Genomic DNA, 19,184 nt, shown 5'->3' with positions numbered 1-19,184 from the left:
TACTCAGTACCCAACTCTATATACTACTGCAGTACTCAGTACCCAACTCTACATACTACTGCAGTACTCAGTACCCAACTCTATATACTACTGCAGTACTCAGTACCCAACTCTACATACTACTGCAGTACTTAGTACCCAACTCTACATACTACTGCAGTACTCAGTACCCAACTCTACATACTACTGCAGTACTCAGTACCCAACTCTACATACTACTGCAGTACTCAGTACCCAACTCTACATACTACTGCAGTACTCAGTACCCAACTCTACATACTACTGCAGTACTCAGTACCCAACTCTATATACTACTGCAGTACTCAGTACCCAACTCTACATACTACTGCAGTACTCAGTACCCAACTCTATATACTACTGCAGTACTCAGTACCCAACTCTATATACTACTGCAGTACTCAGTACCCAACTCTACATACTACTGCAGTACTCAGTACCCAACTCATATACTACTGCAGTACTCAGTACCCAACTCTACATACTACTGCAGTACTCAGTACCCAACTCTACATACTACTGCAGTACTCAGTACCCAACTCTACATACTACTGCAGTACTCAGTACCCAACTCTATATACTACTGCAGTACTCAGTACCCAACTCTACATACTACTGCAGTACTCAGTACCCAACTCTATATACTACTGCAGTACTCAGTACCCAACTCTACATACTACTGCAGTACTCAGTACCCAACTCTACATACTACTGCAGTACTCAGTACCCAACTCTACATACTACTGCAGTACTCAGTACCCAACTCTACATACTACTGCAGTACTCAGTACCCAACTCTACATACTACTGCAGTACTCAGTACCCAACTCTATATACTACTGCAGTACTCAGTACCCAACTCTACATACTACTGCAGTACTCAGTACCCAACTCTACATACTACTGCAGTACTCAGTACCCAACTCTACATACTACTGCAGTACTCAGTACCCAACTCTATATACTACTGCAGTACTCAGTACCCAACTCTACATACTACTGCAGTACTCAGTACCCAACTCTACATACTACTGCAGTACTCAGTACCCAACTCTATATACTACTGCAGTACTCAGTACCCAACTCTACATACTACTGCAGTACTCAGTACCCAACTCTACATACTACTGCAGTACTCAGTACCCAACTCTACATACTACTGCAGTACTCAGTACCCAACTCTATATACTACTGCAGTACTCAGTACCCAACTCTACATACTACTGCAGTACTCAGTACCCAACTCTACATACTACTGCAGTACTCAGTACCCAACTCTACATACTACTGCAGTACTCAGTACCCAACTCTATATACTACTGCAGTACTCAGTACCCAACTCTATATACTACTGCAGTACTCAGTACCCAACTCTACATACTACTGCAGTACTCAGTACCCAACTCTACATACTACTGCAGTACTCAGTACCCAACTCTACATACTACTGCAGTACTCAGTACCCAACTCTACATACTACTGAAGTACTCAGTACCCAACTCTACATACTACTGCAGTACTCAGTACCCAACTCTACATACTACTGCAGTACTCAGTACCCAACTGAAGACCAGTTGATTACATTATTCACTTTTCCCAAAATAATACCTGAGCAAGCGGATGAAGACAGGAGGCCATTTTAGACTGTTGCAATGCGTCTCACTTCATGATAGTAAATGGGCCAGATGGACCCTTTGGCCTATTCCTGTCCTAGCCAGTCTAATGGTTTTATTCACTGTAGCCTTGGTTCTCCAATCTGAAAGATAAACAGATCTTTATAAACAGGGAGGATACTGCGCTGACACATACTGTATTTATACATACTGCACCACGTCACAGTAACAAAGTCCTATCGTTCTGTCATAATGTTGTTGTTTTCAGTTCCTGATTACCATATGAATGTAATTCAGTTCATATGTTTATATATCTCCTGTACATATGTATATAAAATCGGATATACTTTTGTAAAATAATGTGTGATGGATGGCATTAAATAAAAAAAGTATGTTTTAAAACATTGGTATTTTGTCTGAATTCTCCCCGCCTGTGGTATTGATTGATAATGGTTAGAAACCATGACAATAACAAATGATGTTGTTTGAAAGAAGCCTTTGTATTCGAATGTGTCCTGTGCTGAATGTGAACACTTACAGTGCATTCAGTATTCAGACCCCTTGAACTTTTCCACATTTTGTTAGGTTACAGCCTTACTCTAAAATGGATTAAATTGTTTTTCCCCCTCAATCTACACACAATACCCCATAATGACAAAGCAAAAACAGTTTTTTAGACATTTTTGCAAATGTATTAAAAATAAAAAACTGAAACATCACATTTACATAAGTATTAAAACCCTTTACTCAGTACTTTGTTGAAGCACCTTTGGCAGCGTTTACAGCCTCGAGTCTTCTTGGGTATGACGCTACAAGATTGGCACATCTGTATTTGGGGTGTTTCTCCCATTCTTCTCTGCAGATCCTCTCAAGCTCTGTCAGGTTGGATGGGGAGCGTCGCTGCACAGCTATTTTCAGGTCTCTCCAGAGATGTTTGATCGGGTTCAAGTCCGGGCTCTGGCTGGGCCACTCAAGGACATTCAGAGACTTGTCTCGAAGATACTCCTGCATTGTCTTCAAATCAAATCAATCAAATCAAATTTTATTTGCCACATGTGCCGAATACAACAGGTGTAGACATTACCGTGAAATGCTTACTGACCTTAACCAATAATGCATTTATTTTTTTATAAAAAAGTCAAATAAAACAACAAAAAAGTGTTGAGAAAAAAAGAGCAGCAGTAAAATAAAATAACAGTAGGGAGGCTATATATACAGGGGGGGTACCGGTGCAGAGTCAATGTGCGGGGGCACCGGCTAGTTGAGGTAATTGAGGTAATATGTACATGTGGGTAGAGTTAAAGTGACTATGCATAAATAATTAACAGAGTAGCAGCAGCGTAAAAAGATGGGGTGGGGGTGGGGGGGCAGTGCAAATAGTCCGGGTAGCCATGATTAGCTGTTCAGGAGTCTTATGGCTTGGGGGTAGAAGCTGTTGAGAAGCCTTTTGGACCTAGACTTGGCACTCCGGTACCGCTTGCCGTGCGGTAGCAGAGAGAACAGTCTATGACTAGGGTGGCTCGAGTCTCGAGTCTTTGACAATTTTGAGGGCCTTCCTCTGACACCGCCTGGTATAGAGGTCCTGGGTGGCAGGAAGCTTGGCCCCAGTGATGTACTGGGCCGTACGCACTACCCTCTGTAGTGCCTTGCGGTCGGAGGCCAAGCAGTTGCCATACTAGGCGGTGATGCAACCAGTCAGGATGCTCTCGATGGTGCAGCTGTAGAACTTTCTGAGGATCTGAGGACCCATGCCAAATATTTTCAGTCTCCTGAGGGGGAATAGGCTTTGTCGTGCCTTCTTCACGACTGTCTTGGTGTGTTTGGACCATGATAGTTTGTTGATGATGTGGACACCAAGGAACTTGAAGCTCTCAACCTGTTCCACTACAGCCCCGTCGATGAGAATGGGGGCGTGCTCAGTCCTCTTTTTTTCCTGTAGTCCACAATCATCTCCTTTGTCTTGGTCACGTTGAGGGAGAGGTTGTTATCCTGGCACCACACTGCCAGGTCTCTGACCTCCTCCCTATAGGCTGTCTCATCGTTGTCTTGGCTGTGTGCTTAGGGTCGTTGTTCTGTTGGAAGGTGAACCTTCGCCCCCAGTCTGAGGTCCTGAGCGCTCTGGAGCAGGTTTACATCAAGGATCTCTCTGTACTTTACTCCGTTCATCGTTGCCTCGATCCTGACTAGTCTCCCAGTCCCTGCCGCTGAAAAACATCCCCACAGCATGATGCTGCCATCACCATGCTTCACCGTAGGGATGGTGCCAGGTTTCCTCCAGACGCTTGGCATTCAGGCCAAAGAGTTCAATCTTGGTTTCATCAGACCAGAGAATCTTGTTTCTCATGGTCTGAGAGTCTTTAGGTGCCTTTTGGCAAACTCCAAGTGGGCTGTCGTGCCTTTTACTGAGGAGTGGCTTCCGTCTGGCCACTCTACCATAAAGGCCTGATTGGTGGAGTGCTGCAGAGATGGTTGTCCTTCTGGAAGTTTCTCCCATCTCCACAGAGGAACTCTGGAGCTCTGTCAGAGTGACCATCGGGTTCTTGGTCACCTCCCTGACCAAGGCCCCTTCTCTCGATTGCTCAGTCTTCCGACCACTCAGCTCTAGGAGAGTCAAATCAAATGTTATGTGTCACATGCGCCGAATACAACAGGTGTAGACCTTACAGTGAAATGCTTAGTTACAAGCCCTTAACCAACAATGCAGTTTTAAGAAAAATAAGTGTTAAGAAAGTATTTACTAAATATACTGAAGTAAGAAATAAATAAATACAAATGTCTGCAGCATTAAAGGTCCCCAAGAACAGTGTCTTGGTGTTTCCAAACTTCTTCCATTTAAGAATGATGGAGGCCTCTGTGTTCTTGGGGACCTTCAATGCTGCAGACATTTTTTGGTACCCTTCCCCAGATCTGAGCTCTATGGACAATTCCTTCGACCTCATGGCTTGGTTTTTGCTCTGACATGCACTGTCAACTGTGGGACCTTATATAGACAGGTGTGTGCCTTTACAAATCATGTCCAATCAATTGAATTTACCACAGGTGGACTCCAATCAAGTTGTAGAAACATCTCAAGGATGATCAATGGAAACAGGATGCACCTGAGCTCAATTTCAAGTCTCATAGCAAAGGGTCTGAATACTTATGTAAATAAGGTATTTATGTTTTTTATCGCTTTGTCATTATGGGGTATTGTGTGGAGATGGATGAGAAAAAATAATACTGGAAAAGGGAATGGGTCTGAATACTTTCCAAATGCACTGTCTGTGAGTCAGGGAGTTTCATAATAAACTGCAAACTCTCTCTGCTGTCTGCCCTAATCTGAAGTTAACAGCTGCCTCCTAATGGCACCCTTCCACGTTATAGTGCTTCTGGCCACAGCAGAAACAACAACAGTTGCCGTCTTAAAAATACTTCCTCATTTATGTTTTGATTCTGAAACTGAACACATTCTAAGCTTCCTGTGTCAAGAAAATGTTAGTGTGCATCCCAAATGCCTGTGGGCCCTGGTTAAAAGTAGTGCACTAAATGGGGAATAGGGTGCGATTGGGACCAGTGACCCCACCCTGTCTGTGTGTTGTGAAGACATTCATATTTCTAAGTCTAACCATGCTGTACCAAACTTTACTATTAGCATCAACATTAACAGTATTTCTTAACCTCTTCCTTGTATACAAAGTAACCGTTTTAGAAGGTGATATCAACAAACTCAGAGGAGATGTTTTAAACCTAAAGCGACAGCCTAAAGAATCCACTGACGGGATGATAACTGGTGTGTCCAGAACATGGGAGGTATGTGATTCAATTGTATATTGGTATCAGTTACTCCACAGTCTTATGTTCTAGGGATAGCTTGCACCAGACTAACCTGTGGAGAACGTACGGATCATTCACTCCACTGCTGTGGAGAACGTACGGATCATTCACTCCACTGCTGTGGAGAACATACGGATCATTCACTCCACTGCCGTTTAAAAGCTCTAAGGAACATGTTTACTGCATTGCCTTATGTTTCTAAGGATGACATGTAAAGGGAGATCCTTTTCTTCGACTTCTCTGTTTTCTGTCAGAGATCAAAACGAGCAGCTTCTCTGAAGTGGCAGAGACGGACAGAGAAAGACTCTCAGACTCTGGGTTCACCGACAGCATCCTCTCTGAGAACGAAACGGGAGCAGGGGGGCTGTGGTGGAGGGACAGTTGGTATGAGTTAGTGTCACTGAGCATTTTAGATCTTTTGAGGACGGTTGATGTTTTTATGCCACTTCAGTAACTCCGTTTTCTGTCTGTAGCTCAGCAGTCGTTTCTGCAGCTGTCAGCCAACATAGAAGAACAGCCATTTGTTAGAGGTAAAGACTTTACTCATTTGGCTATGAATTTTAGTTTCAATCTTCATCACAAGCTAAACGTATTCTAGCGACCTTAACACAACACCTAACAATCTCGCCAAGGGGTAGGATCTCTTGTTGTAACAGCTAATTGTGTTGGGTTGTTGAGTCGCTGGTTCATGGGGCTTGCTACAGTATGTTATTTTTCTTCCCCAGGAAATGTGACGGTGATTCCTTGGACAGTTGCTGTGCATCAAGGGGAGGCCATCTCCTCCACTGGAGACAGAATCATCGTCCAACAAGATGGCTTCTTCATAGTGTTTGGCCAGGTATATTGTCAGAGATACCACCCCTTTGTCTTGCATATCAATGTGCATAATGGGTTATGCTGCAAATGTAAGGGAGATGGTTCGGTGACCATGCTAACCTTGCTTGAGGCCCTAGGCTTAGTGGGCTACTCTTCTGGGACACAGGACACCTGCGTTGGATCCATGTCAGTCACACGGTGTAGAACATTATGATGACCACATGGTTCATCCTGTTGTTTCCCAGGTGTTGTTCCAAAGCCAAGGCACCATCCTTGGTCACATAGTGCGTCGTCGAGGAGCCAATCAGAGATCCACAGAGCTGCTCCGCTGTCTACAGGAGATGCCCCAGACCAACTATGCCAATACCTGCTACACTGGAGGTGAACCCAACCCAACACCTGTGGTGTTTCCACTACTAGGAAATGAAAATGGGAGATCAGTTGTAGTGGACAGTAATATTGATCATGTATGATATTATAAATACCTCACACGTGACTCGTAAAAAGACTAAGCAATTAGCCTATTAAAATGTTTATCTGACTCCATAAATATAATTAGCAAGTTGTTTGGATTCAAAATCTGAGTTGTTGACCAATAGTATTACTGTAAAGTTAACCTCCAATCAGATGTCAGACCTACATGATGTAACCTCTGACTCTCAGAGGGGGGTTGGACCAACACAGAGAACGCCGAATTCCTCAGACAACACATAACAAGTTCTTACAGTTGATATGAAGTGTCACTTCTAGGGCTGGGCTGCTCTACAGAGTCACTTCCTGTTCACTTCCTCTCTGTGTTCAGCGTCTCTATGAGGCTTTGTCTGGTTGTCTGTCCTGTCTCAGGCATCGTGAAGCTGGAGAGAGAAGATGAGCTGGAGCTGGTGATCCCAGATCGACCCCAAGCCCAGGTCTCCATGGACGCAGACTCCACCTACTTTGGCATCATACAGCTGAACTGACTACGAGGAGACAGAAGTCACCAGCAGGATGTGATGTCATGTGGACGTCCTCCCCTTACAGGATGAGCTCTTCTCACTGAGCTATTGTAAGAACTCCACAGCTGTTGTACACTGAGATCCACGGACAGTGGAAGATGGCTGGGAGAAGACGTTTTTAATCGGAATAATGACAATATGAAATAGACCTTGAATGCTGTTGTGCTGAGCATGGGTGATGATGTCCAACGTTGAATGTTGGGTTTTTATCTGTCAATAATTCAAGTGTAATAAAGTATTCCGGTAGTCCTGAATCCACCTGGTGGTTGGATGCATTACTCTGTCGTCACAGGATATTTCTGTGTGTGTGTGTGTGTGTGTGTGCGCTGTCATCACAGAGTATTTCTGTCTGTGTGCTGTCATCACAGAGTATTTCCATGCGTCTGTTTATACCCTTTCAGGATTTCCCTCCTCCCTCTCTCCTCTCCTTTATTTATTCTTCCTTTCTATTTCTGAAAGGTTTCCATTTCCAGGACTATAGCAGGAACTAACAGAGGATAAATATACCCGGGTAGGAGGACAGACTGGTTGACATAATATCCCTCTAATCTAATGACACAATCATTGGGATTATCAAAACTGTCATGTCTAAATAATTACATAGTTATTATGGTAATTTTGTGTCTAAATAATTACAAGTCTTTTATGGTAATTTTGTCTTTTATTGAATGCCACATCCCATTTTTTATAGTATTTTTTAAATGTTATATTCTATAAAAGAGTCTATTTTTAATACACTAATAACAACAACAACAAAAAGCCACATTTCTGTCCGTCTCCAGACTTGTAGATATGTATCTCTGTGCTGTAACAATGTGTCATGAGTAATGAGTTTGTTGAGTAAACAGGTCCACAAAGCGTATCTGGTGTCCACAGCTTGTCTTGTCTCCTCTTTGTTTATGACCGGCAGCTATAAATGGTGATGCAGACTCATGCACCCTAGTGTAGTGTTGTCAGGACAGACCCAGGAGAATGATCAGACCTACGGCGACAACCATCAGATCCCTTCTACTGCTGTGCTGCTCGCTGTCTCACAGCCTCATCCAGCTCAACACCGGGACTGGAAGGCTACATGATGACCAACAGGTAGGGTGGTGAAGTCTTTTCAATATATTAGTCAGAGAAGTAATGCAGATTTAATGGAGCTGATTCAATTAACCATTCTCACCTGATGAGAAACCTTGCCTGGTGAATCAATTAACCATTCTCACCTGATGAGTAACCTTGCCTGGTGATTTAATTAACCATTCTCACCTGATGAGTAACCTTGCCTGGTGATTCAATTAACCATTCTCACCTGATGAGTAACCTTGCCTGGTGATTCAATTAACCATTCTCACCTGATGAGTAACCTGTGGATATACTCGGAATACATATCGGAATACATATCCCAAAGGAAATAAATGATCTCACTTCAATACATTTTTATAGAAAGTTAGCAAAAATAGATAAGATCTTACTACCATGGAAAGGAAAATACCTGTCAATTTGTGGAAAAATCACCCTGATTAACTCTTTAGTATTATCCCAGTTTACCTATTTGCTTATGGTCTTGCCTACGCCTAGCAAACAGTTTTTTAAATTATATGAGAAAAAAATATTAAATTTTATTTGGAACGGCAAGCCAGACAAAATTAAAAGAGCATATTTATATAATGAATATGAATTCGGAGGACAGAAATTATTAAATATTAAAGCATTAGACCTATCACTAAAATCTTCAGTCATCCAAAAGTTATACTTAAATCCGAACTGGTTCTCAAGCAAATTAGTAAGATTGTCTCACACAATGTTCAAGAAAGGCCTTTTTCCCTTTATTCAGATTACAACCTCTCACTTTCAGTTATTTGAAAAGGAAATAATCTCCCAAATGTCACTATTTCTAAAACAAGCCATAGAAAGTTGGTTGCAATTTCAATTTAATCCTCCAGAAACGACAGAACAAATAATGCAACAAATATTGTGGTTAAATTCAAATATACTAATTGACAAAAAACCTTTATTTTTTGACAGAATGTTTAAAAAAGGTATAATCTTCGTAAATGATATCATCGGTAGGACTGGTGGAGTTATGTCGCACATGCAGCTAACAAAAACATATGGAAATGTCTGCTCTACCCAAAATTACAACCAAATAATTGCAGCCTTACCGCAAAAGTGGAAGAGGAAAGTGGAAGGGGGAGAAAGTAAGGAACTTGTCTGTCGGCCTTGCATTAAAGAACATAATTGGTTAAAGAAAATTGTGATAAATAAAAAAGTATATCAGTTTCACTTAAGGACCAAAGGAATGACAGCCGTCCCATATAGATTGCAAAATAGTTGGGAAGAGATTTCTGACGTACCGATCCCATGGCATAGTGTTTATGAACTGATACGCAAAACGACACCGGATTCAAAAATTAGAATCTTTCAATTTAAATTATTATATAAAATTCTTGCTACCAATAGAATGTTATTTATATGGGGGATACAATCTTCCCAGCTCTGCAGATTTTGCTGAGAAGAGACAGAATCATTAGATCATTTGTTTTGGTTCTGTCCATTTGTAGCTTGTTTTTGGACACAGGTCCAGGAATGGCTAAAGGATTGCAATATTTACCTGGAGCTAACCCTGCAGATAGCACTACTGGGTGATCTGAAAAGTCATAGTCAATCAATCAATAATATAATAATACTTTTAGCAAAAATGTTTATTTTTAATTCACAATCTGTAGAAGTAATGAGAATAGAAAGGTTCAGAACTTTTGTAAAACATCACAGTACGGTTGAAATATTTATGGCAAATAGAAATCCAATATGGATGGTGTTAAGAGATAGATGGGAGGTATTGAATAGAGTTGAAGGATGGGACTAATAACAAATAACAACAAATAATAACAAAGATAGCTAATAATGTAAGCATACTGTGTCCATAATAAGTATATAGGTTATAGGTTGGGAGCTTTTGGGAAAGAGCACAGTTAGAAAGATATGGCATTTAGAAGCAAACCGGATGGACATCATGAAAATGATCGGAGAGGTTGAGAGTAGAAGAAGTTCAGGAGCAAAAAAAAAATATATACAGGTAAAAGTCAGTAAATTAGAATATTTTGAAAAACTTGATTTATTTCAGTAATTGCATTCAAAAGGTGTAACTTGTACATTATATTTATTCATTGCACACAGACTGATGCATTCAAATGTTTATTTCATTTAATTTTGATGATTTGAAGTGGCAACAAATGAAAATCCAAAATTCCGTGTGTCACAAAATTAGAATATTACTTAAGGCTAATACAAAAAAGGGATTTTTTAGAAATGTTGGCCAACTGAAAAGTATGAAAATGAAAAATATGAGCATGTACAATACTCAATACTTGGTTGGAGCTCCTTTTGCCTCAATTACTGCATTAATGCGGCGTGGCATGGAGTCGATGAGTTTCTGGCACTGCTCAGGTGTTATGAGAGCCCAGGTTGCTCTGATAGTGGCCTTCAACTCTTCTGCGTTGTTGGGTCTGGCATTCTGCATCTTCCTTTTCACAATACCCCACAGATTTTCTATGGGGCTAAGGTCAGGGGAGTTGGCTGGCCAATTTAGAACAGAAATACCATGGTCCGTAAACCAGGCACGGGTAGATTTTGCGCTGTGTGCAGGCGCCAAGTCCTGTTGGAACCTGAAATCTCCATCTCCATAGAGCAGGTCAGCAGCAGGAAGCATGAAGTGCTCTAAAACTTGCTGGTAGACGGCTGCGTTGACCCTGGATCTCAGGAAACAGAGTGGACCGACACCAGCAGATGACATGGCACCCCAAACCATCACTGATGGTGGAAACTTTACACTAGACTTCAGGCAACGTGGATCCTGTGCCTCTCCTGTCTTCCTCCAGACTCTGGGACCTCGATTTCCAAAGGAAATGCAAAATTTGCTTTCGTCAGAAAACATGACTTTAGACCACTCAGCAGCAGTCCAGCTCTTTTTTTCCTTAGCCCAGGTGAGACGCCGCGCTGTTTCTTGGTCAACAGTGGCTTGACACGAGGTATGCGGCAGTTGAAACCCATGTCTTTCAAGCGTCTCTTGGTGGTGGATCTTGAAGCCCTGACTCCAGCAGCTGTCCACTCCTTGTGAATCTCCCCCACATTTTTGAATGAGTTTTTTTTCACAATCTTGACTAGGCGCGGTGATCCCTATCGCTTGTACACTTTTTCTGACCACAGTTTTCCCTTCCCTTTGCCTCTCTATTAATGTGTTTGGACACAGAGCTCTGAGAACAGCCAGCCTCTTCTGCAATAACCTTTGTGTCTTTCCCTCCTTGTGCAATGTGTCGATGGTCGCCTTTTGGACAGCTGTCAAATCTGAAGTCTTCCCCATGTTTGTGTAGGCTTCAGAACTGGACTGAGAGACCATTTAAAGCCCTTTGCAGGTGTTTTGAGTTAATCAGCTGATTAGTTTGTGGCACCAGGTGTCTTCAAAATGTAACCCTTACACAATATTCTAATTTTGTGACACACGGAATTTTGGATTTTCATTTGTTGCCACTTCAAATCATCAAAATTAAATGAAATAAACATTTGAATGCATCAGTCTGTGTGCAATGAATAAATATAATGTACAAGTTACACCTTTTGAATGCAATTACTGAAATAAATCAAGTTTTTCAAAATATTCTAATTTACTGACTTTTACCTGTATATATATATATAATAGAATTATTGTAAAATGAACTCTGTCCATAAGGTGTAGATAGTAAGTATAGACCGGAAGTAGAGGCCTGGGCATTGTTGTTCACTAATTTACTCCAAGTAGGGAAAGGATGGTGGGGTTGAAAAGTAATAAAGGGGAATATATATATAAAAAACATGGGGGATTGGAAGTGATGCAGACAATTACATTGATAGAAGATACAATCTATCTGCAATATTAAGCTGATCCATTCCTCCCCCCCAAAAAATAAAATAAAATAAATAATAATAATAAACCATTCTCACCTGATGAGTAACCTTGCCTGGTGATTCAATTAACCATTCTCACCTGATGAGTAACCTTGCCTGGTGAATCAATTAACCATTCTCACCTGATGAGTAACCTTGCCTGGTGAATCAATTAACCATTCTCACCTGATGAGTAACCTTGCCTGGTGAATCAATTAACCATTCTCACCTGATGAGTAACCTTGCCTGGTGATTCAATTAACCATTCTCACCTGATGAGTAACCTTGCCTGGTGAATCAATTAACCATTCTCACCTGATGAGTAACCTTGCCTGGTGAATCAATTAACCATTCTCACCTGATGAGTAACCTTGCCTGGTGAATCAATTAACCATTCTCACCTGATGAGTAACCTTGCCTGGTGATTCAATTAACCATTCTCACCTGATGAGTAACCTTGCCTGGTGAATCAATTAACCATTCTCACCTGATGAGTAACCTTGCCTGGTGAATCAATTAACCATTCTCACCTGATGAGTAACCTTGCCTGGTGAATCAATTAACCATTCTCACCTGATGAGTAACCTTGCCTGGTGAATCAATTAACCATTCTCACCTGATGAGTAACCTTGCCTGGTGATTCAATTAACCATTCTCACCTGATGAGTAACCTTGCCTGGTGATTTAATTAACCATTCTCACCTGATGAGTAACCTTGCCTGGTGAATCAATTAACCATTCTCACCTGATGAGTAACCTTGCCTGGTGATTCAATTAACCATTCTCACCTGATGAGTAACCTTGCCTGGTGATTCAATTAACCATTCTCACCTGATGAGTAACCTTGCCTGGTGAATCAATTAACCATTCTCACCTGATGAGTAACCTTGCCTGGTGAATCAATTAACCATTCTCACCTGATGAGTAACCTTGCCTGGTGAATCAATTAACCATTCTCACCTGATGAGTAACCTTGCCTGGTGATTCAATTAACCATTCTCACCTGATGAGTAACCTTGCCTGGTGAATCAATTAACCATTCTCACCTGATGAGTAACCTTGCCTGGTGAATCAATTAACCATTCTCACCTGATGAGTAACCTTGCCTGGTGAATCAATTAACCATTCTCACCTGATGAGTAACCTTGCCTGGTGATTCAATTAACCATTCTCACCTGATGAGTAACCTTGCCTGGTGAATCAATCAACCATTCTCACCTGATGAGTAACCTTGCCTGGTGAATCAATTAACCATTCTCACCTGATGAGTAACCTTGCCTGGTGAATCAATTAACCATTCTCACCTGATGAGTAACCTTGCCTGGTGAATCAATTAACCATTCTCACCTGATGAGTAACCTTGCCTGGTGATTCAATTAACCATTCTCACCTGATGAGTAACCTTGCCTGGTGATTTAATTAACCATTCTCACCTGATGAGTAACCTTGCCTGGTGAATCAATTAACCATTCTCACCTGATGAGTAACCTTGCCTGGTGATTCAATTAACCATTCTCACCTGATGAGTAACCTTGCCTGGTGATTCAATTAACCATTCTCACCTGATGAGTAACCTTGCCTGGTGATTCAATTAACCATTCTCACCTGATGAGTAACCTTGCCTGGTGAATCAATTAACCATTCTCACCTGATGAGTAACCTTGCCTGGTGATTAAATTAACCATTCTCACCTGATGAGTAACCTTGCCTGGTGATTAATTTAAACCCAGTTGATCTCACAGATATGAACCCCTCTGACACATCTGAATACAGAGCTCAGTGACACTGTACTGTCATGGCTTCTTAGGCTGATATTAAATCTAATATCTGGTTTTGGTCACTGGAAGGCTTGTTATTTTGATGATGGATAGTACATTTCTGCTTCATTTGATTTCATACATATATCAAAACACTTTATAGACGGTGTTGAAAGCTTTATTATTATTTCATACATATATCAAAACACTTTATAGACGGTGTTGAAAGCTTCATTATTTCTCTCATCTTTGTCATTTCAAGGAGCCAACTTCTTTGCGGTTCAAGAACCTGTCATCTGTTCCTGAGGGGCTGGACGTGAGGCTGAGGGATCTGGATCTATCCAACAACTTTATCAGACATATAAACAGCCAGGGTCTGGGTCTTCCATCCCTACTGAGGCTGACCCTCAGCTACAACCAGCTGGAGATCATATCTGAAGGGGCTTTCAGAGATGTGGCCCAGCTTCAAGAGCTGAACTTGGCCAGGAACGCATTGAGCCACAATGTGGACAGTAACAGCCGAGCTCTCGGGTCTCTCCACAGACTGAGGAGTTTGGATATCTCCATGAACGGTCTGGATGATAAAGCGGTGGAACTCTACCTTCATAACAAATCAGTTCTAGAACATCTGGATCTCACGGGCAACGGTTTGACGCGACTCACGGCCAAGCTGTTTGCAGAGAGCCTGAGCATGAGAAGCATTCGCATTGAGAACAATCTGATCACGGCGATAGAGGAGGGAACGTTCGAAACGTTGAAGAAACTCAAGACCTTAAACTTAGCCAGAAATAATCTAGTCTACATCTGTGATTTTAAACTCCATCAGGTGAAACTCTTGAATCTTAGCAGGAATTCCATAGAGTTCTTTGTGACCCGTGAGGACGGTCACCCATACGAGCTGGAGATCTTAGACCTGAGCTACAACAACCTCCTCTATTTCCCTATGGTCCCCAAGACCAACCAGTTGAGATACCTCCACTTACAGAGCAACATGGTGGGGGCCTTAGAGACAGACACCCTGCTATCAGAGGCAGACTCTCTGTACAGAGAACTAACGAGTGATGATAAGGTTAAGGATGCTGTAGAAAACAACAACGTATACTCCAACTGGAGACTGATGCCGTTAGTGTACATGGACCTCAGTAGTAACCACTTCAGGTCTTTACCTTTGGAGACTCTGAGCCATCTGACGTCTTTGGTGACGCTGAACCTCAGCAAGAACTGTCTCCAGGACATCAGCTATAACACCGCGAAGGGCTGCAGCGGTCATGTTGGTTGCTACCGCCAACCTCCCTTGACTCTTCCTTCCCTACGCTACTTCGACCTGCAGAACAACGGTCTTCGACAACTCTCCACCTTGTTCCTGGAAGCCCTGCCGAACATAGAGACATTAAACCTGAAGGAGAACTCTGTGAGGCCTTGTGATCCAAAGGACCAACTGGGACCATCTGAGACAATGAGAGAGAATAGTCCAACTAATATGTCCTCCTGTGTTTCCTTCCGGAACATCAAGACTCTGAGACATCTAGATCTCCAAGACAACGGGATCAAAACACTCCATCAGAACACATTTGAAAGAACCCCTTTGGTTTCTCTCAACCTGGCCAGTAATGTAGATGTGATCTTGAATAGTGGCGCACTAGAAGGGTTGCAAAGTAGTCTCCAGTCTCTGAGTATCAGCGGTAATAACATGACAACCTCTGCCTTGTCTCTGCCTTGTCTGAAAGCATTGAGACGACTCAACATGTCCGACAACAACGTAGACGTCCTGCCGAGCACCATCAGCTGTTCTCCTTTGACAGAACTTGACGTGAGAAATAACGGTCTAACGTCCATGAATGAATCTTTGGTTGATCGCTTGTCTCTTTATCTTCATGTGTTGTATGTCAGTGGCAACTCATTCAACTGCTGTGACACCAAATGGCTCGAAGCCATAAACAAAGAGAAGGTGAAGATTCCGGACCTAGACCACGCTGTGTGCCTCCATGTCAACGGTACTCTGTTGACTGGCTTTCTGCGTAACCATTCACTGCACTGTTCATTGGAACTTAGCCCAAAAATAACAGAACTGAACCTCGGGCAAATAACAATAATAATGTTGTTTGTGTCAACAGTATTGATAACATTAGTTGTATTTGTGAAGAAGGTTTGTTGCAACACAGGGTCATTCATTGTGTAATGATTATGCATGTAAAACCAAAAGCTGTGTTCAAATACTAACATACTGTATACGACATACTTAATGAGTATATACTACAGTACCGGTCAAAGGTTTGGACACACCTACTCATTCAAGGGGTTTTCTTAATTTTCTTAATTTTCTACATTGTAGAATAATAGTGAAGACATCAAAACTATGAAATAACACATATGGAATCATGTAGTAACCAAAAAAAGTGTTAAACAAATCAAAATATATTTGAGATTCTTCAAAGTAGCCACCCTTTTGCCTTGATGACAGCTTTGCACACTCTTGGCATTCTCTCAACCAGCTTCATGAGGTAGTCACCTGGAATGCATTTCAATTAACAGGTGTGCCTTGTTTCCTTGTTTCCATCTTGGTATACAGAAGATAGTTTGAGTCAATCAGTTGTGTTGTGACAAGGTAGGTGTGGTATACAGAAGATAGCCCTATTTGGTAAAAAACCAACTCCATATTATGGCAAGAACAGCTCAAATAAGCAAAGAGAAATGACAGTCAATCATTAGTTTAAGACGAAGGTCAGTCAATCCGGAAAATTTCAAGAACTTTGAAGGTTTCTTCAAGTGCAGTCGCAAAACAATCAAGCGCTATGATGAAACTGGCTCTCATGAGGACTACCACCGGAATGGAAGACCCAGAGTTACCTCTGCTGCAGAGGATAAGTTCATTAGAGTTAACTGCACCTCAGATTGCAGCCCAAATAAATGCTTCAGAGTTCAAGTAACAGACACATCTCAACATCAACTGTTCAGAGGAGACTTAATCAGGCCTTCATGGTCGAATTGCTGCAAAGAAACCACTACTAAAGGACACTAATAATAAGAGACTTGCTTGGGCCAAGAAACACGAGCAATGGACATTAGACCGGTGGAAATCTGTCCTTTGGTCTGATGAGTCCAAATTTGAGATTTTTGGTTCCAACCACCGTGTCTTTGTGAGACGCAGAGTAGGTGAACGGATGATCTCTGCATGTGTGAAGCATGGAGGAGGAGGTGTGATGGTGTGGGGGTGCTTTGCTGGTGACACTGTCTGTGATTTATTTAGAATTCAAGGCACACTTAACCAGCATGGCTACCACAGCATTCTGCAGCAATACGCCATCCCATCTGGTTTGGGCTTAGTGGGACTATCATTTGTTTTTCAACAGGACAATGACCCAAAACACACCTCCAGGCTGTGTAAGGGCTATTTTACCAAGAAGGAGAGTGATGGAGTGCTGCATCAGATGACCTGGCCTCCATAATCACCCGACCTCAACCAAATTGAGATGGTTTGGGATGAGTTGGACTGCAGAGTGAAGGAAAAGCAGCCAACAAGTGCTCAGCATATGTGGGAACTCCTTCAAGACTGTGGGAAAAGCATTCCAGGTGAAGCTGGTTGAGAGAATGCCAAGAGTGTGCAAAGCTGTCATCAAGGCAAAGGGTGGCTACTTTGAAGGATCTCAAATGTAAAATATATTTTTGATTTGTTTAACACTTTTTTGGTTACTACATGATTCCATATGTGTTATTTCATAGTTTTGATGTCTTCACTATTATTCTACAATGTAGAATATAGTAAAAATAAAGAAAAAACCCTGGAATGAGTAGGTGTGTCCAAACATTTGACTGGTACTGTACATACTATATACTATTAGTTCATTTTAGTATACCGTGAACGAACGGTATCCTTTCAGTTGAGCGTCCAACGCTACACCTGTCTACCGGAAGTTGATGCTGTTGCTATGCAAACTCTTGCATAGCAACAAATGACTAGCTAGACATCTTACGACCGAAGGGTATGTTTGTAAATTAAATCTGGAGTGCCAGAGGGCACTCAGTGTGCTCTGGACGTTCGTGAATTCAGAGCGGTCAGAGCTCTGGCCGAGGAGTAGGGTTGATCCGAGCATTTTGACCTCACAACGGCAGTCAAGCACCCAAGCTAACTGGCTAACGTTGGCTAGCTACTTCCAGACACAAATGAGAGAACAGCTCACTCTGACCATTGTACTCGCCCTAGCAGAGCTGGTTAGGCTGTTTTCATGTTATCCAGAGCGTTGGTGACTGCAACTGTGCTGCTGGTAACAATTTAATTACACTTTTTTTTGCTGACGTTTACTGACACCGGCCATATTCAACTCAGACGGGAGTGCTCTGAAATCGGAGTAGATTGCCAGAATTAACAATGTCCATTGAGAACGGGCAGCAGGTAGCTTAGTGGTTAAGAGCGTTGTGCCAGTAACCGAAAGGTCGCTGGTTCTAATCCCCGAGCCGACTAGGTGAAAAATCTGTCGATGTGCCCTTGAGCAAGGCACTTAACCCTAATTGCTCCTGTAAGTCGCTCTGGATAAGAGCGTCTGCTAAATGACTAAAATGTAAAATGAGAACGCTTAATGACTATACCACTTAGCTAAGAATGAAGTGAATAATCAAGTCAATAAACGTTGGGTAGTTAGTTAGTTAGCATATAGTTAATATACTGGCGAGTTCCATGTATTAGTAGCCAACTAACGTTAGGTAGCTAGCTAACATACCGGTACATACTGCTGTAATGCTATGCGGTTCGTAAGGATAGCGTAGCTAACAAATAGTCAGCCAACATAACGTGTAACCTAATTTATTTGAAAAGTCATTACTATACTACATTGCTTAACATTTTCTTAACATTTGTCATAATTAGTTAAAGCACTGAATTTCTATCTGCTGTCGTCGGACTAGAGCTGCATATTTTCCACCATTTTCTGAAAAATTGCATTATTTGTCCCTAAAAGCATGAAAATAGTGTCCACTGCTTGTACACTACGACCAATAAGCATACTACATACTCAAATCACGTCACAAATAGTACGGTTAGTGCGGTTAGTACGATAACACAGCTAAGGTTTGCGTCATCAGCTGTTTGGTTGTTGGATACCTGCAGCTATTAGGCTTAAGGTTATTACATTAATGCATTCAACTAATGTCCACATTTCAGAGGTTGTTGTGACTAAATATACCAACATGTGTCCACTGATAGTCTAGCGATACATTCTGATCCATAGTCACCATACTTCCTGAATGTCAGTCTTTTCAACCACATGTCA

At 41.9% G+C, this 19,184-nt stretch overlaps 2 protein-coding genes across 2 annotated transcripts in view; both read left to right on the top strand.

Moving 5' to 3' along the window:
- The window catches only part of LOC121531649 (collagen alpha-1(X) chain), an 89,888-nt gene extending 81,771 nt beyond the window's left edge, over positions 1 to 8,117 (top strand). Inside the window, exons 8-12 of the mRNA XM_045225605.1 lie at positions 5,699 to 5,834; positions 5,918 to 5,974; positions 6,170 to 6,282; positions 6,506 to 6,641; positions 7,104 to 8,117. Coding sequence (XP_045081540.1) covers positions 5,699 to 5,834; positions 5,918 to 5,974; positions 6,170 to 6,282; positions 6,506 to 6,641; positions 7,104 to 7,219 — 558 coding nt within the window. The 3' untranslated portion in view covers positions 7,220 to 8,117. The remainder of the gene's footprint in view (positions 1 to 5,698; positions 5,835 to 5,917; positions 5,975 to 6,169; positions 6,283 to 6,505; positions 6,642 to 7,103) is intronic.
- Positions 8,118 to 8,227: 110 nt separating this feature from the next.
- On the top strand, positions 8,228 to 16,201 carry LOC121585874 (transforming growth factor beta activator LRRC32-like). Its single transcript, XM_041902174.1, has 2 exons — positions 8,228 to 8,341; positions 14,183 to 16,201. The coding sequence occupies exons 1-2, from the start codon at positions 8,228 to 8,230 to the stop codon at positions 16,097 to 16,099; spliced, it is 2,031 nt and encodes a 676-aa protein (XP_041758108.1). The 3' UTR covers positions 16,100 to 16,201.
- The last annotated feature ends 2,983 nt before the right edge of the window (positions 16,202 to 19,184 follow it).

The sequence above is a fragment of the Coregonus clupeaformis genome, chromosome 2, assembly GCF_020615455.1.
Source record: "Coregonus clupeaformis isolate EN_2021a chromosome 2, ASM2061545v1, whole genome shotgun sequence".
NCBI lineage: Eukaryota > Metazoa > Chordata > Actinopteri > Salmoniformes > Salmonidae > Coregonus > Coregonus clupeaformis.
The sequence above is the reverse complement of the archived record's forward strand: the minus strand, read 5'-3'. Positions and strand labels throughout refer to the sequence as shown.

What these genes read in the sequence shown, in the direction of transcription:
- LOC121585874 (XM_041902174.1), top strand. Translation starts at nt 8,228, where the DNA reads ATGATCAGACCTACGGCGACAACCATCAGATCCCTTCTACTGCTGTGC. An exon ending in GGCTACATGATGACCAACAG is followed by an intron (nt 8,342 to 14,182) that starts GTAGGGTGGTGA and finishes TGTCATTTCAAG; the next exon opens with GAGCCAACTTCTTTGCGGTT.